The sequence below is a fragment of the Mytilus californianus genome, unplaced genomic scaffold, assembly GCF_021869535.1.
Source record: "Mytilus californianus isolate M0D057914Y unplaced genomic scaffold, xbMytCali1.0.p SCAF_7, whole genome shotgun sequence".
Taxonomy (NCBI): domain Eukaryota; kingdom Metazoa; phylum Mollusca; class Bivalvia; order Mytilida; family Mytilidae; genus Mytilus; species Mytilus californianus.
The window spans coordinates 23,284,600-23,311,101 of NW_026262723.1; the positions used below are offsets into that span (position 1 = coordinate 23,284,600).

General features: G+C 32.5%; 2 protein-coding genes across 2 annotated transcripts in view; both read right to left on the bottom strand.

The window, feature by feature from the left end:
- The window catches only part of LOC127708094 (prolactin-releasing peptide receptor-like), a 39,698-nt gene extending 35,063 nt beyond the window's left edge, over positions 1 to 4,635 (bottom strand). Inside the window, exon 1 of the mRNA XM_052212921.1 lies at positions 3,605 to 4,635. Within this exon, the coding sequence (XP_052068881.1) occupies positions 3,605 to 4,438 (834 nt within the window). The 5' untranslated portion in view covers positions 4,439 to 4,635. The remainder of the gene's footprint in view (positions 1 to 3,604) is intronic.
- A 2,443-nt stretch (positions 4,636 to 7,078) lies between these two features.
- Positions 7,079 to 23,592, bottom strand: LOC127708092 (uncharacterized). The gene is made up of 9 exons (XM_052212919.1): positions 23,570 to 23,592; positions 20,526 to 20,558; positions 18,487 to 18,566; positions 14,417 to 14,488; positions 11,807 to 11,909; positions 10,966 to 11,054; positions 10,498 to 10,566; positions 9,729 to 9,888; positions 7,079 to 7,157 (listed from the first exon to the last, which is right to left on the bottom strand). The coding sequence occupies exons 1-9, from the start codon at positions 23,586 to 23,588 to the stop codon at positions 7,129 to 7,131; spliced, it is 654 nt and encodes a 217-aa protein (XP_052068879.1). The 5' UTR covers positions 23,589 to 23,592; the 3' UTR covers positions 7,079 to 7,128.
- Between the last annotated feature and the right edge of the window lie 2,910 nt (positions 23,593 to 26,502).

Genomic DNA, 26,502 nt, shown 5'->3' on the forward strand with positions numbered 1-26,502 from the left:
AACTGACAACTTAGAATGGTTTGTTTTAAATCATAGCAGTACCGAAATGATAAAACATAGCTGTACCAACAATACTGAGCAGTGAACACTAAATTTGTCGTCTGTATATTTTCAATTCCGCAATCAATTATTGGGAATGATTAAATTGCAATGAAATTGAACAAAAGTGCATCTACAGCCTTTATTTGGTAACAGATGGCGAAGACGTCACAAAAAATCTAATTTGGTTCTTTAAAGTAGAAAATCTCAAAGTGTTATCAATCAGTTTAGACGGATTTATAAAAGTTTTTCAAAACTTGTTTCTGAATCTAATATTAGACTTCCAAGTAAAATTCTACTGCTCCGATGTTTATTATATCTTCATTAAGCAATAAAATACTATTCTAAACTAAATTAGTTTATTGTATAAGAACGTTATATCCTAAATATTGCTAAATAAAGGTAAGATTTGGTCGTTTTTTAAGTTCAGAGAATAAATAACATTGCTACGTTTCTAAAATCTTTCAGTATACGTTTTAACCTGGGCGATAAATTTATGATTGAAGAAAGCACGTTGATTTGAGAGACTGTATTGCACAAAAGGAATTCTTCCTACTCGTTGAATATGACGTCAACTCCATAAAACACATTTTCTACGTATATTACAGCAAGACAATGACGTCATAAATTATGACAAGGCAGCAGGTGGAATATATCTCGAAAAGTAAAAATATACCATCACCGCAAGATATAGGACAACGGGGATACATATTTGTTCTATAATATATTAATATTAGGTCAACATTTCAATATTATTCATACAAAGAGATACGTTTTATCGTATTTGCTATAAATAATGCATGACCTGAAATATCAAAATCATAAACTATGAAATGCCTTTCGTGAAAATTTAGTATATGTTCATATAGTAAGTAAAGGAGAAAATCACAGGGCACTTGAACTGCTTATAATAAGCCGATATTTTATTCAAATAATTGTATCTCAAAGCAAGCACATTAACCAACATATCGTTTTTTTTTATCATAAATGTGATGTTTTACATTATCTACAACAACAAAAAAAAGTCTTGAGTTATAAAAATGTTGTTTTGAATTCAGCAAGGAATATCCTTTATATACTGAATGAATACGAGTTGAACATCGGTAAACTACCGCCTTCTAAATACATGATTTGTGAAGATTTGCAGGTTGTCAATGCTTAAGCAAATATATGACCAACGTCTCTGCTTTGATGGAATTACATTAGGTAATAAGAGTACTTGTCAAGCGTTTTAGCTGAATTTCTGGGTGCATTAAAGTAATCATCGAATTGGAATATTGCTACACTTTTTACGTTTGTATATTGATTACTTTGTATTGTCGCAGTTCTGTATATCAAACTATGTGGCCACCAAACTAGGCAGCACGGATGCTGGGAATATGCAGTTCTATTCACTACAGATTATCAACTCAAATAAGTTAATAACATCTTGAGATGACATTCCTCTAGACAACATGAGACTAAGAGTCAGAATGTCAATGCCGATATAATACCCAGTTTATACCAAAAATACCATGAAATTATTAAAAAGTTAATTAAATTACAAAGGTTTGGTAGATGAAAGGTATCCTGATCAAATGGAATAAGAAACAATTCACATTCTGAATTCACTAATGATCTATGAAGTCCTTCGGTATAGAAACGATTTAAATGATAAATTTTGTTTGTTTTAATTCAAAAGTATGTAATCATGATAAATCTAAGTTGACAACTCCTTCAGACAAAGATGACTTTAGACGGGTTTGTCAATCCAATTGGTACTCTTTAAATTTTCATGCCCATAAATTTTCATATTTTTGACTATCCAAAGTTTTGGTAACCAGCGCCACCTATTGAAAGTTAATCATATCTGGGTTTTTTCAGAAACAGAAATATTGCATAAACCTTTATGACTGGTTTCTTTAATAATTATCGTATCTAAATTAGCGAACAAATTCTTAAAAAAAATCAGCAGTAATTCAAGTACTATATATATAGTATTTTGCATGTTTATTTTCAAAAGAGAGGCGAAGGATACCAAAAGGACATTCAAACTTCTAAGTCGAAAAAAAAAACAGACAACGCCTATTCATACTGACTGCGACTCACTGGAGTATTTGTGATAAATGTGGAAGTGAGAGAGTCTAGAGTCACTCTAAACCATTAGTTCAATATTGCCAAACGATCATGGCTCGCGTTTTCCTATTTTATCCGCAAGATTAGGGAAGTATTGAGAATTGAATTTTGAAATTGCAGTCTTCCTTTTCGTGTGACATTACACAAGAAGAATAGTTTCTACACACATGACGATTCTAAACAACTCGAACACCTCATGCTCCAATTTCTTTACCTTAAGAACAGAGAAGTTATATGGAAAAGCGTTTAGGTTAATCCGACCACAAATCTATAAATGAACAGAACTGTAAAAGAAATTAAAATTAATTGATTGAAGGATTATTTGCTTCCAACACACTCAAAGCACTATTTTTTTTCTATTCAACCTAAAACTAAAATCTTAAAAAAGAACAACATGTCATGAATATCAATTTTTCGGAAAATGATCAATGGGAATTTTAAAGAATACACATCGCTATTGTACCTTTCGTCTCTTTCGATAATATCTGGCATAAATTTAAATATGTCTTAGATTTAAACAAAATACAACGGGCAATCCTCTATTGTATAAGGCCTTAACAACGATTCTTGAGTTATCATTGAATTTTAACACAAGTAAAACGGCGCGCAGTGTTTGTTGAGCAGGAACTTCGCAACACTTCTGGAGAATCTGTGGGACATGTTTTGAGTACTTCGTCTTATTGGCTATGCTGCTTGTCGTCTGAAGATTTTGGATCGTTCCCCATTAGGTTATATTACCAATTTGTTACCCTTTAAATTTCCCGAGAATAAAAAAATATGTTTGATACCATTCTTGAACATTTTTAACGTAGTAGCAATGAGTTTAAATAAAGATAGAACAGTCGTTGTTTAAAGATGTAATTCATTGCATAATTCAAGTGACACCACCAAGATTTATAAATTTAATTAAAGGAAGAAAAATGTAAATTTTGTAACCATTTAGACTGAAATGTTACAGGACAAAATTTTTGCTCATAAAAAAAATCGGTGCCAGCGAATAATTTTCACAAATATGCAAATTACACAGCATAGATGTTGTGCGTCTGAAACGCTTTTCTTAATTTATACTTCACCAGGAACGCTAATACCTAAAAACAAAATTGGGTTTTCCATGCATAATCTATACAAAATCTGACAATTTTGCACAACCTGTAGCGTGAAAAAAAGCCCAGTGACCCATACTTTTTATCATAATTTTGAAAAAAGCATGATATAAACAACATTTTGACAAATATTAAGAAATTCTATGGATTTTAATTTAGGCCCCCATCTACCTTAAGCGAGAATAATGAATTTTCTATTTACTTCGGAGAAAAACATATTTTCAATAAACCATTTCTTATGAAGTATGAAAAGATACAAATATTAAAAATTGAAATTCTAACTTGGAGAAAGTTAAATTATAAATTCGACCTTAATTTGGGGATTCTTGTTTTACTTTGTTGATTACCTTTATTTTTGCCCTCAGCTGATGCATATCTCGTTCGACATGACAGTTACCAGGTGCTGTCCTTTTCCAAAGAATGATGCCAATGACTAAATATGTTATTGAAAGTATCGTTAACGGAATGATATAGGTCAGTAACAAAATGAAAACCGTATAAATTTTACGGGATAGATATGGCGGCCAATGTTCGTCACAAACAGTTATTTCGTTCGAGATTTTTTTAGTTTTTCCTACAAATAACTGTATCGATGCTAATGATATCGCACAAATCCAAACAATGCAAATGACATATTTTCCACGTCTGTAAGTCAAACGGCGGTGTAACGGAAACATAACGGCGATGAATCTGTCTACTCCAATCGCCATATTTGTAAAAACACTAGCAGCGACTGACAAGGGTTGCAGAAATAAAACAAGGGGACACATTATATCGGGAAACACCCAACGCTGACAAATAACGTCCGCAAACGTAAATGGCATGCAAAATATCGCCAAAACTAAATCGGATGCTGCTAAATTAATCAGGTAAATCCGTAAGTCTGTCCTTGATCTTCGTCCCCTCGCAAAAACAATAACAACAAATAAATTCCCTGCTATAGATAAAAGAGTAGTCAATGAATATAAAACGATCAATCCTATGAGTCCATCTTCTGGAATTGGCGGATAAACGTAAATATTGGAATTATTCCTAAAACTTGAAGAGTTATTACTTCCATTTAACTTCAAATCACAATTTTTACCAAATGTTGAATTATAATCCAGTAAACATGTTGAAACATTAATATGATTTTGGTCCAGAAAATTTGTAGAAGAGTTATAGTCATTTATAAATGTCATGATTTATTTCCATATCTATAAAAATAGGGATAAAAGATAAAAAGTAAATTCCTGATTATCTATTTTCCTGTAAGAATATCGTACATGCTGCAGAGGAATTTCTGTCGGAACTAAACATCGTCAATACGTGGTATATACATCCCTAAGAATGAAGTTGGGTAAAGAAGACATGTACCTTTGTATGTTACTTTGCCTGTAAATATCAATGTGTGTTTGTAATTGATTCTCGGATGTAAGTTACTTTGAGGATTCACCGTAATTAATACTGAAGTAAATTTCTGTTAATACGATCAGCTTTATCTATTCCACTAGAGAACAGAATCATCCTAATTAATAAAACCAATATTAAGAATTTAGGATATAACTCGAATGTGACATATTCCGATCGTTTTTAGATTTACAAACGATTTCTGATACACTGATCTTTACTTGTCATGTAATATTAATTTCATGTTGTTTTATAATATAAATAAACAATGACTAATATAAAATTAAACGTACATGTTTTTCTATTACAGATAGTCAGTAGTAATTATTTCATATCTTTACTAATTATACACAATAATTCTTTGACTAATTGTTTCTGGAACTATAGACAAAACATAAATGCATGCTCAACGTTATCTATCAAACTCTATAAAACTTAACAGCTTTGTCTGGCTAATCCAATACTGCATATATAAGTGCATAAAAGTGCAACTTTAGTTTTAAGAGAACTTTAAAGTACATTTACATGTCAAAAATGAAATCATCTGCCCGATAAGAACGATTGAAAAATAAAATAAAAACCCGAGGCAATTAACTTAATAAATATACACGAAAGTGGTATAAAATGCTCTTGAATGATATGCAAATACCAGGTTTAAATGTGCTAATAATCAAAATAACGATTCAATTTACAACATGTGCGTCTTGACAGTTAAATGTTTCAATGTCAAAAATTCTGCAAGGGAAAATAATTCCAAAACTTTGTTAAAATTGTTAATTACATTTGACTCTACAAAAGATACGCTGTCTGTACACAGAAGAACCCATCCCCTATAAAATTTAAAAACAAGAATAACTTCGTTTGTATATACTAACCTGGCATCCTGGCCATAACTCCTCTTCGTGTAAGGATCCCAGGCTATTTTATAGACTTAAGAATCTTGTAAGAACAAAGTGCCGCGATATTTTTGAATATCAATTTTTTAAATTTTGTTTTAATTTTCATGTCATATTATTTACCGTTTTAGAAATATTTTCTTGCTAATGGGTTTCTTGATGTCGCACTGTGATTAGATCATTGCAGTTATACCTACATGATTATTTTCTTTTAAACCATTACTCAAAATGATGATTATAAATTTTTACTAAATCTTATAAATGACAAATAAAAAAAGGACCGATTTGTTTTCGTTTTCATAATGTTTGCCACTCTAACTCAAATTGGGCAAAAGTGCATGCGATGTTTTACGTAATTCAAATAGTTTACTAAAATTTGCTCTTAGTTTTACGATAACTAAATTGGTCTAAATTTAATAATATAATTTCAAATATGTTTGACGTATATGTTAATAATAATGCTTTTCTAGATTTATTTTTGTGAATATATTATTTGAATTTTATTGTCTTCTCGGAACCCGTTGTTGTTTACCTATGCAACCATGTCGCGTATGTTTCAATGTATGACTGTCAGGGGTTGCTTTACTATAAAAAAAAACCCTCGCTTGCCAGACGTAAACTTTTCGTTTCGGTAAGAAATTAAGTTTTTAAATACATGTTACAACAGAGAGACACCATAACAACATTTCTATTTTGTGTTTATTTAATTCTGGGAAAGAATATAAATGTAAGTTTAGAAGAAAATTGACAATTAACCTTTTTCAGAATCCAAAAAAATAAATGTGGCTTGTTTTGTCATTAAAGATGTCAGTTAAATAGCCATGCTATTGACAAGTCAACAAAGCTTAGGAAAATTTATATTTTTCGAAATATTTTTCAATGTTGAATTAAATAAGAAGCGTGTTTTATTATTGTTGAAGGCTATGCATACTGAATGTATGTAACGTGTCTTACCTGAGAAATAATTTGAATTTTGAATAGTACCCAATACGATATCATTATACATTTTAGTTTGTAATTACATTAAGAGACACAACGAAATAAAAAAAAACATTGGACAGTACAACAGACCAAACCAATCATCAAGGATTAACCCTGTTGAGAAATAATTACAAAAACAATCTACAACGAACTCCACATTGTACAGAAAGCCTGACTTGGCACAGGCACACGAAGTGTAAGAGGTCAACCAATTGTACGAGCGCACACGACTCCTCATTTGTCTATCGGATCTGAACCGTCGTTCGTGCTTCAAATTCTTTAATATTAAGTTTAGTTTATTGTTCATACTTTCCCGTGTCTGCGTAATTAATTTTGGGTCAGCAAGTGCTTTTTTGTAAGGGAAAGAAATTCTGTCTGTCATGTACAATGATTTTTTTTGGTATTTAGACCTCCTTGTGGGTATTCTTCTTGTCTCTACAATAAATAGCTTATTATCTTTATCGTTATAAAAGGGTGGGATATTTTATAATTTTCAGAGAAAGGAAAAAAATATATGTTGTTGCAAAAGTAAGAATGTGTAAAATGGATAATAAACACATTAACAAAACTTTATTGTATAAATGAAGTCATTAAGAAATGCTGTTTTATCTTGTAAAGTTCGAAGGTACCATGCCTGAAAGAATAAAACATAAACAAATTAATCATTAGAAATGTTAGAAATGCTAGCAGTATATTTAAGACACGTCTTTGTCTTTAGAAACAAATATGAGTCTGTTTTACTGTGATAAGAAACATTTTCCAATTGCCCATCCTTATTTATTGTGTCGTCTGACAGCGAAGCTGTAGCGACGCATAGTGATCACTTGTTTTGTCTTCCGACGTCTGCGTCATACTTGTGCCGGTCTGGTGGATGGAGTATACAGAATAGAGAAAAATGAACAAAAAGTGCAGAATAAAGGGCAATAAAAATAAAAAATAGTGAAAAAAAAGACAAAAATAATACAGAATAGAGAATAAAGGGGTGTTAAATTATAGAGAATAATGGTCAAGCAAAATAAACAATAGAGAAAATTGTCTACAAAATTGAAGAATAAAGTAACAAGAATGTGTCCATAGTACACGGGTGCCCCACTCGCACTATCATTTTCTATGTTCAGTGGACCGTGAAATTGGGGTCAAAACTCTAATTTGGCATTAAAATTAGAAAGATCATATCACCGGGAAAATGAGTACTAAGTTTCAAGTTCAAGCTCATCAAAGACTACCTTGACCAAAACTTTAACCTGAAGCAGGACAGACGGACGAACGAACGGACGCACAGACCGAAAAACATAATGCCTTTAGGTGGGGCATAATAAAGGACCCCCATCCTGATTATCCTCTCTAATTGTAAATCTACAACTCCGTGAAAACGAGTCGACGTAATTTAACCAAGCTATTGTAAATTAAACTGTACACTGTTAACCACAGGATTAATTTGTGCGCTGTTAAACATATGGTTAAACTGTACGCTGTAAAACACACCAGGGTTAAACTGTACATTGTTGAACACAGGACTAAACTGTACGCTTTTAACCAGAAGGTTAAACTGTACGCGGTTACACAAATGGGTTAAACATATTTTCATGATTAGATAATGTTTTGGTTTTATATTGTTACGTTGCTGCCTCATTGACATTAAACCCGGTTCGCCTTTACTTCACTTATCAAGATTGTATTCACTATGAATCATATCGCCGCATGCTGTAATTATAAATGTGTACTTACAAGGATGTAAAGCGACACATGTTGTGTATATATGTGTGTACTTACTATGAAGCATAGCGACACATGTTGTGTATATATATGTGTGTACTTACTATGAAGCATAACGACACATGTTGTGTATATAATTATGTGTGTACTTACTATGAAGCATAACGACACATGTTGTGTAAATATGTGTGTACTTACTATGAAGCATAGCGACACATGTTGTGTATATATGTGTGTACTTACAAGGAAGTAAAGCGACACATATTGTGTATATATGTGTGTACTTTCTATGAAGCATAGCGACACATGTTGTGTATATATGTGTGTACTTACTATGAAGCACATCGACACATGTTGTGTATATATATGTGTGTACTTACTATGAAGCATAGCGACACATGTTGTGTAAATATGTGTGTACTTACTATGAAGCATAACGACACATTTTGTGTATATATGTGAGTACTTACTATGAAGCATAACGACACATGTTGTGTATATATGTGTGTACTTACTATGAAGCATAGCGACAAATGTTGTGTATATATGTGTGTAATTACTATGAAGCACATCGACACATGTTGTGTATATATATGTGTGTACTTACTATGAAGCATAGCGACACATGTTGTGTATATATGTGTGTACTTACTATGAAGCATACCGCCACATTTGTGTTCATGTTTGTACTTACAATGAAACATAACGCCTCACATGTTTTTATATGTTGGTATTATGAAGCATAGCACCACATGTTCTAAAAGATTGATACTAATTATGAAGCATAGCGCCACATGTTTTTATATGTTGATACTTACTATGAAGCATATCGCCACATGTCTTTATATGTTGGTAACTACTATGAAACATAGCGACACATATTTGTATATGGTGGTACTAACTATGAACTATAGCGCCACATGTTTTCATATGTTGGTACTACCTATGAAGCACAGCACCACATGTTTTTATATGTTGGTACTAACTATGAAGAATAGTGCCACATGTTTTTATATGTTTGTACATACTAAGAATCATAGCTCCACATGTTTTATATGTTGGTACAAACTAAGAAGCATAGCGACACATGTCTTTACATGTTGGTACCTACTATGAAGCATATCACCACAAGTTTTAATATGTTTGTACATACTATGAAGCATATCGCCACATTGTTATATGTTGGTACTTACTATGAAGCATAGCGCCACATGTTTTTATATGTTGGTACTATAACTAAAACGCATAGCTCCACATGTTTTTATATGTTGGTACTAACTATGAAACATAGCTCCACATGTTTTTATATGTTTCTACTTACTATGAAGCATAGCGCCACATGTTATTATATGTTGGTACTAACTAGAAAGCATAGCGCAACATGTTTTTATATGTTGGTACTTACTATGAAACATAGCGCCACATGTTTTTATATGTTGGTACATACTATGAAGCATAGCGTCACATGTTTTTATATGTTTGTACTTACTATGAAGCATAGCGGTACACGTTGTATACTGGATGTTACATTGATCCCCTCTACAACAAGCCTGGCACAACAACATATCATCAGGCAGTTGATCTTTCTTGGTTTGAGGTGGCACGATTACTTCTCCAAAATTGTAACTATCGCCCCCTTTCAAGCATGCCTACAATGAAATTAATCAATTAAATACCGAAAATATGATAAATGTTTCCTGTATTTATATGTAGTGTACAAGTTGTGATTTTGTAAATGTTATAGTAATTATACGTGTAATAGTTTTAATTCAAAACTTATGCAAAATGGCCCACTACAAGTTGTCAAATATGTATTTAAACTTATAGAAATGTTATATGAAAAGTGTGAAGAGCAACACTGTATATGTTTCTCCTTTGTTTCAATAGACATACACGATTTGTTACATGTATACTCATTTGTTATCTATGTAGTGTTTTGTGGACTTATTTGTCTTTTCATCATCGTATTTCTGTTTTTGCCATGGCGTTGTCAGTTTCCCTTCGACAAATAAGTTCCGAATGCCCTATTGGTATTTCTCGCCTCCTTTTTACACACTTTGCACGAACTATGTCCTAGTTTTGCACAATCCTTTTCAGAATACACGTACTTAGATTACTAACTATGTACAGGTTTAGAATACATGCAATTAGACTACTAACTACCGGTATGTACTAGTTTTTTTTCACATTTTTGTTTAAGAATACATGTACTTACTACTGGTTTTAAAAAAAAAATTCCAGATACCTGGAATACTTACTACTCGTTTCTCACATCCGAGATCGTGCACTACATTTCGATTCCTGATGAAGGTTTTCAAGCTACACGCCTATCAATGTAAACAAAGTATCATATGTTACACCACTATTGTTTTTATTTCACTTATTGTTTTTAAAGGAAAAAAAAATCAATAAATAATGGTTTTAATTACCTCACTTGTGTGAAATTGAAATATATAAGAAACGCTAGTTAACTACGCATCAGTGGTTGTGGAAATTATGGGGTTATCACATAGTAACTTTTCCTTGTACAATAGAGCCCCACTAAAAAAGTCAGTAAATATGTACAACTGCGTTTCGAATTTACGAGCCTTATGTTACCTCAAAATCTAAAACCTTTTTTTTTCTATTTATTAATTTAAGTACATTTTTTATTGATAACAATAAAATTATGAAACTTTGTGTGAATGTCAATGAGATTTCATCACATAACCAAGACAAGTACATACCTCGTCATCCTGACATTGTAGAAAATGTGTGCAACTCGAAAAATCAGTAAGACCCTGTTGATTACAACAGTGATCAGCAGGTGCCAGATCTGTTAAAAAGAAAGTTGATAGTATCTCATCGGTATTCTACAACCATGACAAGAATGCAATTTTCATAGATAGTTGATTCACAAAGACAGAGATAATGGGTTGCCATGACATAGAAAAAATGATATGATGGTAATTCAAAATTCAACGATAAACAATTATTTGATTCAAAGAAGACAAAACATGTAATGTATAATAAGACAGAATTTCACAAAATGCTAAAGTTTTAATATTATATGAAAAACTACTTTTTTATTCCTGTTCTTTGTCTCTTCAGTTGCTTGACTAGAGCGGTATTTTTCATATTCTCGAGAATCGCTACACATGACCTTGAGACAAAATTTGTTTTGGGTTTCTGCCGAGTGTAAGAAGAAATTAAGTCCAATTAAGACAACATATCCTTTCTTTTCCATCAAGAAAAGTCAATAATCTGTTTTTAAAATTGATGGGGTCTCTTTAAATTTCAATCATTTGTTGATCGACTTTGGTCATTATCGTAAAACAACCTTCTATATATAGAAAACATAAAATAAACCTGAATTAGAAAGACTTTTTTATTGGAACACTTGATTGACAAAAGTAAGCTTGAAGTTGGCAATAGAGGAATGTACAAAGAAAACTTTTATAATTTTTGGTTATTCAGTAAATCATGAATATAAACACTTTCTTCTTGGGATTTTTGGCGAAGGCTTTTTTTCTCTAGGTAATTTACACCAACATCGCAACTATTAAACTGTCGTGTAAGAATACATACTTTCCTGACACAGATTAGCATTACATGTGTCTGCACCACAACACTTGCTGCAACTGGTCGCTCGCTTCTTTCCAATGCCAAGAGATTGTAATAGCGTACACACCTACAAGTTGAGATATATATATCGTTCTTATACATGTATGGTACTATTCATTTGAAAAATGGTTGCTTTCTTGTAGTCTTATTTTGTTTAAAAGCGTTCACCAAAATAAAAATGAAAATATAATGAGGGAATGTGGTATGATTTCAAATAAAAAAACTAACCATATTAAAAAGTTAAAGAAGATGTGGTATGAGTGCCAATGAGACAACTCTCCATCCCAGTCAAAATTTATAAAAGTAAACCATTATAGGTCAAAGTACGGTCTTCAACACGGAGCCTTGGCTCAAACCGAACAACAAGCTATAACGGGCCCCAAAAATTACTAGTTTAAAACCATTCAAACGGGAAAACCAACGGTCTAATCTATATAAAAAACGAGAAACGAGAAACACATATGAACCACATCAACAAACGACAACTCCTGAACATAAGATTCCTAACTTAGGACAGGTGCAAACAATTGCAGCGGGTTTAAACGTTTTAATGGTACCAAACCTTCACCCTTATCTGAAACAATAGTGTAACATCACAACATAGAAAGACACACTATAAAATATCAATTGAAATGGCTTAACTCAATCAAAAGACATATCAACACCATTGAACATACACTGAACAAATAAATTTGATCTATGATACAATGTAAATACAAAATAAATAAACTAAGGGAAGAATAATTAAAGTAACATGTTAAACCGCTGTGAAATATTAAACAATTTAAGAAAAACAATATGCTTGAAAAAAATGTCAGCCATTTGCAATAACTTTAAACACAGGTAAATGAAAATAATAAAAGACTAAAGGACAAATATGTAAATAATTAAGATTCTAAGTAACTCAGATACATATACTGTAAATTCAGAAATTAGTGCGAGGTTTTTATTATTGCGAATAATGCGACTGGGTGAGAATCGCAATAATAAGAACTCACATTCTGATATCTGACAGATATATCTGGATGCAGCTTTTCCCCAAATCGCAAGAATTAATCTCGCATTTTTGACCATTTTGCCAAAATCGCAATATAAATTGCACGCAATAATTTCTGAATTTACAGTATTTTAGTTCTGTTTAACATGAAATTATGGATGAATCGGACAATTACAAACGACTTAATTATTAAAAGAGTTGTCTCCTATAACTGTTCACAAAGCATATTTTGTGTGCATGAAACAAGCAACTTAGCTATATTTTCAATACTAAAAACAGAATAAAACGAGTTGAGGAGATAGACCTAGATAAAGGGACAGCGCTCTTAATATATTTTTTACGTTAGTATCACCTATTTTCATCAATATATTATAAGCTTCTTAGTAACCCAGATAACATATTTCAATACTTTTTCTAAAGTTTTCATACTTCATCAAGGAAATCAATTTCAAACAATTTTGTTACACTTTTGATGCTCATTTCAAGTAGGACTCGACTTTTTATCGTAAATATGTTCATCAGACCTATAAAAGCATACATTACTTTTACAAATTGTGACTTGGATGGATAGTTGTCTCATTGGCACTCATGCAACATCTTCTCATATCTATTAACTCCTGCATGTTCTGTGTTTTAATGTTATTTATATGTTATTTATATTCGGTAAAAAGCTCCCAAGAGCTTATGTTTGTATTGCTATATGTGAACCGAATCAAAGTCAAACTTTCGTATTCGTATATACCTTTACATAACACGTACATACATCGCCTCCTCAATTCATTACCAGTTAGTATAAGTAAATCGAGCATACATTACCTGATCAGACATGTAACTAGCATACAATATTTTCTAAGACCTATTATATCAAGCATTTATTATAATTTGAAGACTATAACCAGCATACGTCAGTTCCTAGACATATGACCAGAAAATGTTACGTACTAGACCTATTAACAGTATACGTTAACTCCAAAAGATTAACCAGTAAAAGTTACTTCCGAGAACTATAGCAAGCATATGTGACGTCATAGACCTAAGACCAGCATACGTTACTTCATAGAACTATATCCAGCATACGTTACGATTAAAACTTTTAATCAGTATATGTTACGCCCTTGATCTATAACTATCATATATTCAGTCCCAGGTCTACATCCAAAATAATACGTAACATCCGAGACCTATAAACAGTAAACGTTACCTCTTCAGCAATTTAAACAGCAAATGTTACGACCTAGATATATAACCGACCAACGTTACGTTCTAGACCCACAACTTGCATACATAACCTCACCAGACACACAACCAGGATCCACTATCTCCTCGTGGTTAAACCAGCATACGTTACCTCCTTAGAAGTATAAACAACAAACTTTACCTCCACAATTTATATGTATAAGCAGTATACATCACAGTCTTAGATTATCTTTTGACTATAGTAAGCATAGATTATATTACTAAATCAGTAATACGACAAGAATAACTTGTTTAGATAAAACAGGAACAGCACACATCACCTCATTAGACTTGCAGCTTCCATTTAGTTACCTGTAATGCCTTCAACAAGCAAAACATACCTGCTTAGACCTACAACCACCATTAAATACAAGTTGTAAATTCGCAGTCGTCACTTTCTCTAGATAACATTCCTATCAATGAAAAATAGTACTACTATATAAAAAACAAGTATCGATCTTGACATTATAATTGTCAAGATGAGCACGCTGTATGGAATCAAACATTCATTCAGTTATGTCTGATAGAATAAATAAATTATGGTTAGATACAAAGTATTTTTCGTTCTGAATATTATGTTTAATGAGTTTTTATAAATGTACTTCAAAACTGATGTTAGCTTGCATCATTTACGGCATGGTTTAATTGTTCACACGTACATTTAATTCGAATTGAATTCGAATCGAATGCGAATCGAATTCTCTAATCGCGTTCAGACACTCTTCTTTTTTTAATTCGAATCAAATTGGAATTGGCTAAGTCGCATTATCCGATTCGCATTAGAAATGCGTTTTCATTAATGCGAATTAGTTAATTCGCTTCAATTCGAATTAAACTGTGGTGTGGACACTATTTAAATTGTAATTTGAATTACCCGAACAAGTGCTTGGACGGACAAATTAAAAGAATATCATCATTATTTCTTGATTCTTTAAAATTAAAAACGTAACACTAATAACATATATATTTTAGGATGGTTTTTAAATTCTTTAATGCAAAAAAAAGTTAAAAATATTACACCCTTATGAGATCCTGCCTTTTTATTTCAAATTTGATCCTAGCACCGTCCATAGAAATAAAATGGTCGTTCCCTAAAGGAGAAGTTTTTAAAGAAGTGATAAATCTTGACAAAATTTCAAAGACAAATCAAAGATTTTTTTTATTCAACAATGGTTTTTGCAAAATAACAGGAACAAAAATGTTCTTGGAAAAAATAGGAAAACCCTAGCCCTGTTATTGAAATAAGAAGGAAAAATAATTCCGATAAATGCCATATCAGATCAAGAGAGCAAGTTTGGAGATGTTATTGGCTCTAAAATGGTTGTTTTATTTTAAATTATAAATAATTGATAATGCGTATTAAAAGTTAACGTCTTTTGGACAGTAAAGCGATTTAACGCGCATTGCAATTTGTATTAAAATTTACGTTCGGACGTTAAACGTTTCGAATACGAATTAAACTAAACCGAATTAGTTAATGCGAATCGAAGTCGAATTACGTGTGAACGCAGCATTAATAGTTCATTTAATTTTCTATAGGGTTTCCAGTTCATGAAGTTCTGCAATTTTATGCAATTTTGCAAAAGCGAAGGATCTGTTCTCTCAGGAAAACGGACCTTCGACGATTCTAGCTGTTGTAGTTACTACTTCTCGAGTGTAACTGATATACACTATTCCAGAAATATGCGCTATGCGCACGGAAATCAGATCGTTTGCTTTTAGCAATACATCAACGACGGATGCCACATGTGGAGCAGGTTGCTTACCCTTCCGGAGCACCTGAGATCACACCCGGGTGTTGGTGGGGTTTGTGTTGCTAAGCCTTTAGTTTTCTATGTTGTGTTTTGTGTACTGTTGTTTGTCTTTTGGTCTTTTTTCTGTTTTTGTCATGGCGTTGTCAGTTTATTTTCGACATATGAGTTTGAATGTCCCTTTGGTATATTTCGCCTCTCTATATCAAACAAAGATCTGAGTCGTTTTTGTTCTCCATCAAATTAAAGTACTGTTCACAATCACAATTGAACTAAGCATTCAATAGATTTCAAATTCAAGACCACAAACACTAAATAGTCCCTATGGTCGTATACCCTTGGCAAAAACCAAGGTTAAATCTCGATTAGGTCTGTTAAAGTATTTGTACGTATAGCATGCTATTTCATAAACAATCCAATTAAGTATTGACATAATTTTAATGACCATGCCTTGTTATGAAGTTGCAGTTCTCACATGCAAAGTTTGGCTGTTCTATTACGACCCCTTTGAATCTTTGGCGTTAACAACCTTTGGTCTTAAGTGTACCTACATTAGTTCTTCCCGAAGCATGTGTTGTGTTCGTTTTAAGGGGATCATTCGTAAATATAGTTCAGATTTCCATAACTTTACCTTGTAAATATGTTATGTATTCTGAATCTGTCTTTGTTTCGAGTTGTCTCCGTCTTATAATGAAGTTGATTATTGATATCCTTTATCTCGTCTATAAATGATAAAACTAATCAAGAGCACCGAATAGCCAGGCATTCCCTTCGCGTTCTTACACAATCTAAATGGTTTTTATGATGGCATTCATTACATTGAATTTCCTCCTTTATATAACTCCAGTTGTTATCTTTGATTTTCATTGATCGAGATTATGTGAATCATTTTTGATAAAATTAACTTGTACCGCGTTGATGCAGGTTACGACATGTACTTTGGCAAAAAAAGTGGTATCTTCCTTCGTCTTAGTATTAGTATTAATAATTGTGTATTGTAAATTCGATGAAGCAGTCAATTAAGAATGAATTACATGTTAAAAAACATTGCTTTAATCCGGGGCGGGACCATTGAAAAACAGCTCAATAATTGTTCGATCATATCGATTATGTACCCCGAATTACACACAGACCAATCAATTACTGTGCTGTATCGAAAACGCAATAATAACTGTCAGTGTGTTCATTGTATTCATTTCTACAACTTCTTCATGGGTAAGGAATGAGTTATGAAATATTTGTAAATGCATATCCTGTTCGATAGATAAACTCATCATATTGTTGATATTGATAACTCATCACGAAAAAATATCATATGAATTTTTCAATGTATTCTGATTTACAACCGAGTTATGAGGGTATGGATGGGGGTCCTTCATTTCTGTATTCTTTAATTTTTATGCCATTTTTCTCTATTCTGTACTCTTTTTGCGCACTATTCTCTATTCTTTTTTTTTTGGTCCATTTTTCTCTATTCTTTATATTTTTTGCTCATTATTCTCTATACTGTAAACCCCCATCCACACCTTCAGTTATACGATACGATTTTCATGTGAAGAAAAATATGCTTCTTCTATCCGAGCACCAACTATGTCACCGAGTGTTTATTATAACAACCGAGTGGGTGCAAGGTGTGAAATAACTAGGACTTAAATAAATAATGAAAAATGTTTTACTTGGACTTCAAATTGAATTTCTTAAATCAGGGACCTCATCTGTCATTATATAAATAACACATAGCTGAGAGGGTGATAGAGCAGATTGTTACCCCGAGAAAACATTGTCAACTGAGGCGATTTGTGTTATTTAATTTATTATACTGAATGTTCTGTTATTACTGTTTACTAAATTTCAAATTCATAGTAATAAACTATGACATCTTGTACATAACAACCATCCGTATTTAATAAAGCGCACACTTGTTCAAGTGTCTCCGTGAAGGGTAATAGAGTATTTGCCAAAGGTTAGAGTAAATTGTCTCCCTCGTATTAACCAATCAAAATCTGGCCTTTTGACATGAAGTATAATAATGTCTTATGTCATATCTTACAGATTTTTTTTATTTGGAGATTTTGTTTATATAGATGGCAGATTTTGATAGTGTCTAGTAAATCTATTCACATCATTTTCAGACTCTCGATTATTTAGAGCTGACATTAACTTTGTACTTTATTTGACTTTTTTTTATTCGAGCATCACCGATGAGTCAGTCTTTTGTAGACGAAACGCGCATCTTGCGTACAAAATCTAGAGGTGGTATGATGAGTTCATTGTATAAACACCAGCCTATTTTCCGAATGTGACCTACCGGACTAGATTGATCATCGGGTTTGTACTAGTATAAGCAATACGAAGGGTGCCACATGTGGAGCAGGATCTGCCCTTCCAGAGCATCTGAGATCACCCCCTGTTTTTGTAGGGGTTCGTGTTGCTAAGTCTTTAGTTTTCTATTTTGTGTTTTGTGTACTATTGTTTGTCTGTTGGTCTGTTGGTCTTTTTCTTTTTTAGCCATGGCGTTGTCATTTTATTTTCGACTTATGAGTTTGAATGTCCCTTTGATATCTTTCGCCTCTCTTTATCGAAGACAGTATGTTGACCTCTAGATGTCTTTGGTTGGTCAATGATGTATATCCGAATGTCATTTTATCTATATGATTTACCTCAGTGATATCATCACAAGTCGCAATATCGGCACAAAGGTTCACTGTATTTGCCTGGTTACACTTCAGACATCTTAATGCTGTAAAACAATCCATAATTAATTTATCATGCAAATAAATACTATTATGAAGTGGTAGGTCTTTTTCTCTTAGCGTTTTTCACATGGTCTTTTCGTGTTGAAATTCCCAAATGGTATTACATGGAAAAAATAATTAAATTTATGTCACTGCTCCGTCTAATAAAAAACAAGCAACAGTAACACAAAATACTAGAGTATCTAAAAAAAAAAAAAAGAAACATAAATTATAGTGGAAATTGAAAAAGGTGTGATTTGATGGGATATGCTTTGGTGTAATTTAAGTTTTTATCACATTAACTTATTTTGTTTCGATTGTTTGTACTGTTACTTATTCCCAGAGTAGAAAATGGATATTTTAAGATTAAATTGATACTTTGACTTAATGGGGAACCAATTTAACTACATGAAAAAAAGTTATAAAAACATTCTTCGTATGAATTATATAATAAGTATATCAAAGATTAAGAAAAGGCGGAAATCCAATTTATCATCAATAATTTTTAAGTGGTCTATACACATCAAATGCACTTTAATCTATTAAAGGAAGGTCAATGAATCACTTAATTTTTAATCAACTGTCCCTTTTCAAAATATTTCACAAAGACATATTCTGATAAATCTGAAAATTATTGCGCGTCACTTGATAATGGAAGGAGAAGTGGTATGGCGTATACATTCGTGACCCAATTTCCCTACATGGACTTGAAAATGACCCAAAGCAGAGAGACATAGCTTTATTGCTGCTCTTTATATCAAACTGTATCGTAAGCAATTGAAAGCTTGGATACATGATCTGTATTACAGCACACTGGAGTTAAAATCAAAGACCATTATACAGCAATATGTTGAATGTTTCTTACAGTTAAGGTGGTACCCAACACCTTGACTAAAATTAATTTGGCTCGTTTAATTTTCATAAAATTTTGACATAATGTTTACTTTGACCCTTTGACAAAAATATAAAAATTTCAAAAAATTTGAACCAACCACTTTATCAGAAAAATTTCGTTGGTTATATAGCAGTTTGACAAACATTAATTTTGATCATTGGGAAGCTTAATATTTCCTTAACAATACAACGTAATTAAAACGTTTAGCTGATTTTTACAGAGTTATCTCCCTGTAGTGTTAGGTACCACCTTAAGGAATATAATTCAATACATCCATTACCAATGACAGCAGTGAGAAAGCCTTTCAAAAACCAGGAAAGCGTTGTTATATTTATGAGTAATGGTTTGCAGATGGTGAACACGTGATGGTGAACATGTTTGTGAAGAACGTAACAACAATCTTACTCAGTGTAACTCAAATTTGATCATCATGAAAAAGGTATAAAACTATTCTGTACACTTTCAGTAATTTCCATCATATAACATATTCAAAAGAAAGTCTTTTGCAAGTTCGTAGCTTTTGTAAAAGCTTTTGTAAAGGCCGTACGGTGACCTACCATTGCTTATATTCACTTATTTGCACTCTGGCGGACAGTTTTCTAATTGGCAATCATACCACATCTTTATTTGTATATCTATCAAAATTAAGCTTTATTATATTGGTACATTTGATCGAGGAAGCTTACCGCTGACCCTACCGGGACACTCGAGTTAACATGCACAATTAATTTTACGCTAGGATAGAACTGTGTCCTTAGTTAACTGTGAAATGTTTTATTAATTGTTGTTTGTGTTCTATTTTTTCTAATTGTGGCCTTGTATATTTCTATCTCTAACGATACTTTTCTTACATTAGCTAATCGATGCACAAGCACTTAACGCTATATTTACGCCGCTATAATCTCGCAATTCTGTAGACGGTTACGTGTCACTTATTGATGTAATTTTCTTTAATGAAGTGTGAAACCACATTATGTTATTTGGCTACGGCTAATTAATGCAATACAATGAAAGAGGAACAAAAACCATGAGACAAATTACATATAATAATGAATGTATTAATACCTACCAAAAACAGAAGGCAATAACGCCAGTATTATTCCTAAAATATAATAAAATTTATGTTACACAGAATAATATAGTTTCACATTTAGGCTTCCCTTTTTAATATGGTATTTACCATTTTATCAAATGCGAAACTCTCTCTCTTTCTCTTTGTATTCCGTACACGCACGATCCTGGAAAATTGGCAAATATAAACAGTATCGAGCACATTTTGATCCTGCTTTCTAAATTATGTTTCGTCAAGTTTTATTTTTCTTATTCAAGTTCTGAGTGGTCATTATGTTGGTGGCCGTCCCGTGCAGATTTGTTTTAATGTAACGACATATGGTCTAGAAAGGCAAAGGGGAGGGATTGCCCACGAAAAACTGTTTATCCGTATCACATTTCGTGCCCATAGGAAGTCACGTTTTCTTGATCATGAGCACTTCGTTGTTTATCTTTATGTGTACGTCTGTTTTTCGAAGAAGTCTGGTTTTAACGGTTAATATGGTCCGTTGTACTATACGGTACTTTAGGTGACATAAGTCATTCTATTATTTGTATTATAAATGCCGCAAAATATCTTCCGTTCTATAAATTGCAAAAATCGTGAAATAGACGTGCATTTGTGACAGTGACGATGACTTAGTTTTTTGCAAACCCACAGAAATGCAGAATTTATGTCTAAAAACAATTTTTCGTTTATTGTAAAATCGAACGTCCCATTCTGCCATGCACAATTTCCCCCTTTACGACCCTCGTTTGTATATGGCACAAACGTTCAATATCAAATTTCTTCTAAATTCGTTCTTTCTCCAGACATAATTCATCATTTCAAAAAAGATTAATCATTGTCAAAACTAAGTTTAAACAATATCAAATATGTGAAGGGTCACTAAACTTGCTCTTATTGTAATATTAAGCATCATAACTAAAATCGGTCATATCGGAAAAAAATTGAAAAAGTATGTTGTGTCCATGCTTTATCGTTATTTGATGTTTTCTAAATGTTAGAGACCCAAATAGTTGACTAGGGTATACAAATATGGTCAACTGGATTTCTCCGATCCGATATTAAAATCTATGCTAAAGGCGGACGTCCATTGGTTGTTTTGGTTGTATAAATACGTAGCCACGTCCAACCATACTAATATAATCATATGCAAGCGTCGTGCAGAGATATTACCAAGCGTTTAGCAGGTTAAAGAACCCTTTCAACGAAATTTGAAGGTTCGAAGGTGGTAAGGTTTATGGCATTTTTGTTGTCATTTTCTAACATATCATCTTTTTCCAGTGGTAGGTAAAATGTCCCGCCTTTTATCCTGGTCGACCCACTGAGGTCTCGTCCTGAATAGGTAAGAAAACATTTATTAATCAATCATCTATTAACACGACATTGCATGCGTTTTGTGCTGGTGTGTGACAGTTTTAGTAATTCTTTTGGATTGGTATTCTTTGGTCTATTAGAGGAATATGAATTTTCAAAGTATTAATTATTCAGAATAGAACTTATAATTATAAATGTGTCATCACCAAACCATTGTTCTTTGACCGTAATCGGTTTCGTGGTAGGTATAGTGTCCAGCTGGTTTTTTGAGTGATATTTGATCGTGTTTTTTTCGAGTGTGACCACTTTGTTTTCGAGTGAATGTGATCAAAAAGTCGAGTACAGTTAAGTACAGTTAAGTACTGTCGAGATTATGTCGAGTCTTGTCAAGTAAATTCTGTGCTCAACCTTACTGGTCGAGCACAATATATGGTCTTTTCAGACTCTGAGCAGTTTGTAGTGTCTGTTCTTAAGATAAGACTCTTGCTTCCTAATAAATAATGTTATATCGTTCTAGAAATGTTCAATTGCTCCTACTGTGAAGAGGAGTCTGATCAAGCGTATACTATTCTTGGTCACACAGTAATAAAGCACCAGAATTGCTTAATTTTCATCAGAAATTAAAAGAATACAAATTGACAATGTAAGTTTGTGAGGGGAACGCATATTATAAACACATTTATTTTTTTTTAATTATTATTTCAAAGGGATCGTATTGAAGCCTACAGATTATTTATTTTGTTGTTTATTAAATACATTGGACAAGTCCCCGACAGCAATGAACCAACTACCAAATAACCTGGAATTTTGTAAGATCAATATATTATAATTGAGTTAGATGGGCTGATTCAGACCAGTCTAGACTAAATTTTAAGGTCAAGACTGAGTCGAGACTGGTCGAGACTGAGTCGAGACTGGTCGAGACTGGTTGAGATTGGTCGAGCATTTGTCGAGACCATATTCAGACTATACCAAGATTATCAAGTACTCAATCAGACTTATTAGGTAAAGTCGAGACCAAAGTCGAGTACAGTTAAGTACAGTTAAGTACTGTTGAGATGATGTCGAGTCTTGTCAAGTAAAATCTGTGCTCGACCTTACTGGTCGAGCACAATATATGGTCTTTTCAGACTCTGAGCAGTTTGTAGTGTCTGTTGTTAAAACCGTTTTTTAAAAGGACTCATTGAGTTTTTATAATATCGTAATACTGCAGGGTTACGGTTAAATGTTTTCAGAACAGAAAATTATCAAATTGAAAATGGTTAAATTTTATCAACATAGTAATCTGTTTTTGTGACTTATTAAGAATATATTATATTGTCCTTCGCTAAATTATAGTTACAAACTAGAAAAAGTCAGTTTTGAAGCCAAAGAATGTCTTCTTTCTTATTCATATTTTCTTCAAAAAACCCGGACCATTTGTTTAAAAACCCGGACGTTTAAATGTTGCTCTCGAAAAAACACGGACATTTAAAACACTATATTGTAAGTTAACTTAAAGGAAATTCTGCGTCGTTTGTGTGCACAACATGTATAGCATTCAGAATAAGATGAACAACAGTCACGAATAAAACTAATACACTTGCGAAATAGCAGTAAATCGATTGATCGCATGTAAATTCACTCGAAAAAAACACGATCTCCGCCGGACACGACACCTACCGTGTTTTTGTTTAAAAATACTCTTCGCAAGGACTTACCTGTCCGACCTATGATCTCGGGAAATGTAAATAAAAACTCACCAAAACTAGCAAAGTTCATTTTGTGTTCTGAAAAAGTGAAAACGAATAACAGTTCTAAGAGTAGTTATTACATTATTACTGTTAATCTAAGGTCTATCTTGAGATTAAGGAATTGTATTTACTTTTGCCAAAGTTTTATTTATGTATGAATATACTCATGCTATCAGAAGAACAGAGCGCAATGTAAGAAGAAAGTATTTCCACATGGCTACTGTGCTGTTGTAGCTTTCAAAACTTGGTCTGAAGCGTAAATAATACAGTTTATACAAGAAAGACGTTATCAAGCGCATTGAAACACATTCGCCATTTATATTCTCAATTTTACAATAAGTTAACAATTCAGATGATATATTTTATTTATTTTGAATTTATACAATTTATTTGCCATCCTTTCCTCTATCTATTTAGTCATATTATTCATGTTATTTGCAAGATTAAAATATAAGAAAACAAAGTTATCTCCCTTACTACAAGGAACATCCGTTATTGTAGTAATAAGTACGTAGATACTTTTATAATGTGATTCAGATACAAATAAATTATAAGAAAATTACAGAAACGACATTAAAAATCTTTTGTTTAAATAGTTCATGCATAGTTGACCTTCTACGATGATTGAGATCTGGGTTTCGCCTCATTGATTTTAACGTTCTAAAATGTTTTATCTATCTATTTATTTATTTACATTTGACTTTCTTAGTCTTGGTCGCACTTGATGAAAAAAGAGAGGCGAAAGATACCAAAGGGACCTTCAAACTCAAAAGTCGAAAATAAACTGACAACGCCACGGCAAAAAAAGAAAAGACCAAAATACAAACAACAATATACAAAACAGAACACAGAAATTTAAAAAACTGAGCAACACGAACCCCACCAAAAACTCGGGGTGATATCAGATTCTCCGGAAGGGTAAGCAGATCCTGCCCACAGGTGGCACCCGTCGTGTTGCTCATTTAAGTACAAACCCGGTGATAAGTCTTATTTGGTAGATCACATTCGGAGAAAAGGAGGACGTGATTGTGGTTATAACGATTGGAACAGATGTTCTATAACGGTCAACCAACTCGTGATGGCGTCCGTAAAATTTCCGAAGGAATTATTTCAACTTCACTACTTGGAACTCTTGGTTTAACAGCTTCCTTGTGAGCAGTAACCCGCTTTCATGGAAATTATGATAGGAAACGCAAGCTCGGAATATCGTTTCAACTGGGAAAATATACTCTATATGCAGGCGCTGCTGGAATGTTTCTACATAGATTTAAGTCAAAATATGAGGCCGACTTAATTGTATCTGTTGTTTCCTTTATTTCTAATTCGATGGGATAGATACGTTCAAAATAGCCACCAAACAATGAAGTATTTAGTGAAAAGACATCATCTATATAGCGGAAAGTGAAGTTAAAGGATAATGCTAGCCTCTTTTCGTTCTTCATAAAAAGCTCCTGTATAAAGTCAGCCTCATATGAATAAAGGAACAAGTTGCCAAGAAGAGCACAGTTGGTTCCTATGTTTGTTGAAAAACACGTCCTCCAAACGTAACAAATATGTTGTCAATCAGGAAATCAAGTATCTTGATAAAAAGTAAAATAACAAAAATACCGAACTTTAAGGAAAATTCAAAACGGAAAGTCCCTTATCAAATGACAAAATCAAAAGCTCAAACACATCAAACGAATAGAAAACAACTGTCACATTCCTGACAGTCATTCCTTAGTTAGAAAATTGTGGATTAAACCTGGTTTTATAGGTAGCTAATTTAAACCTCTCACTTGTGTGCCAGTCGTATATAATTCAATTATATTGACAACAATGTTGATAATGGCAGTTGACAAGATACTTGTAGTTCGTGTTGCTTAGTCTTTAGTTTTCTATGTTGTGTTTTGTGTACTATTGTTTGTTTGTTTGTTAGATTGTATATACTCTCACAGATCTGTGGAAATTTATGTAACCACATCTGATTCACACGACATCTAGAATAGGTAGTTTCACAATATTTTTGAAGCACGGCTTTGATTGCTGATAAAATTGATGTTAATAATTTAGAAAGAAGTTTCATGGAGTACTTGGAAGACACATCGATATAACGTTGTTTGTAAGAACACTTATGTAATTTAGGTATCCAATACAAAAAAGGAAGATCCATTTCGTCAGCTTTAGTTAAAATTCCAAAGGAACTTAGAACAGACCTATGATTATCCAGGACTTCCTCCTTGGTAATCAAGGTTCTAATACCAATAAAAAGGCATAACATGCTTCCTAACATTGGTAGCAGTCACAATATACAAGCAATCAAACAATTAACAATGACAACCCAGCGTGAAAAAAACGAACTCGGAATAATAAGGGGAAAATTTCTTTTCCATTACCACTGAATTTTATGATAAAAAATCCGATATGTTTTTTTAAATGTATATATAAATACTCGCAATTATCGATTTGAAATATGAATATATAAACATATTTACGAAGTTTCGTCAAAATGTAAAAGTCGGTAAATAATTTGCATTGACACATTTGATATGAGATTATATTGCATAATATTATTTTAAGACAACAACGAAAAAAAAAAAAAATTTTAAAATGCTAATTTTAATTTTATAGAAATTTTTCTAGATAGCAAGCCTTACCTTGTCCTTTCCTGTCACGAAGTAGACATTAGAAGAAATTTCCAAGAGATAAGACATGACAAGAACGTACAATAGAAACATTTCCTATTATGTATTGAAGTCATTTGGTACACTAACGGTCTAAATAGAACTTAGCCGTTCATAGTTTATATAAATAAGGAAATGGGGTTTGAGCTTCAATGAGAATATTATCCTTTAAAACTGTGAACAATTACAAGTCACCTAATGGCCTTCAGCAATCTGCAAAAAAATGTAGCATATAAAAGGACCCTGATATGACACAATGTGATAGAATTCAAACGAGAA

What these genes read in the sequence shown, in the direction of transcription:
- LOC127708092 (XM_052212919.1), bottom strand. An exon ending in GTTATTGCCTTCTGTTTTTG is followed by an intron (nt 18,567 to 20,525) that starts GTAGGTATTAAT and finishes ATTGTTTTACAG; the next exon opens with CATTAAGATGTCTGAAGTGT. An exon ending in TCGGATGTGAGAAACGAGTA is followed by an intron (nt 9,889 to 10,497) that starts GTAAGTATTCCA and finishes ATTTCATTGTAG; the next exon opens with GCATGCTTGAAAGGGGGCGA.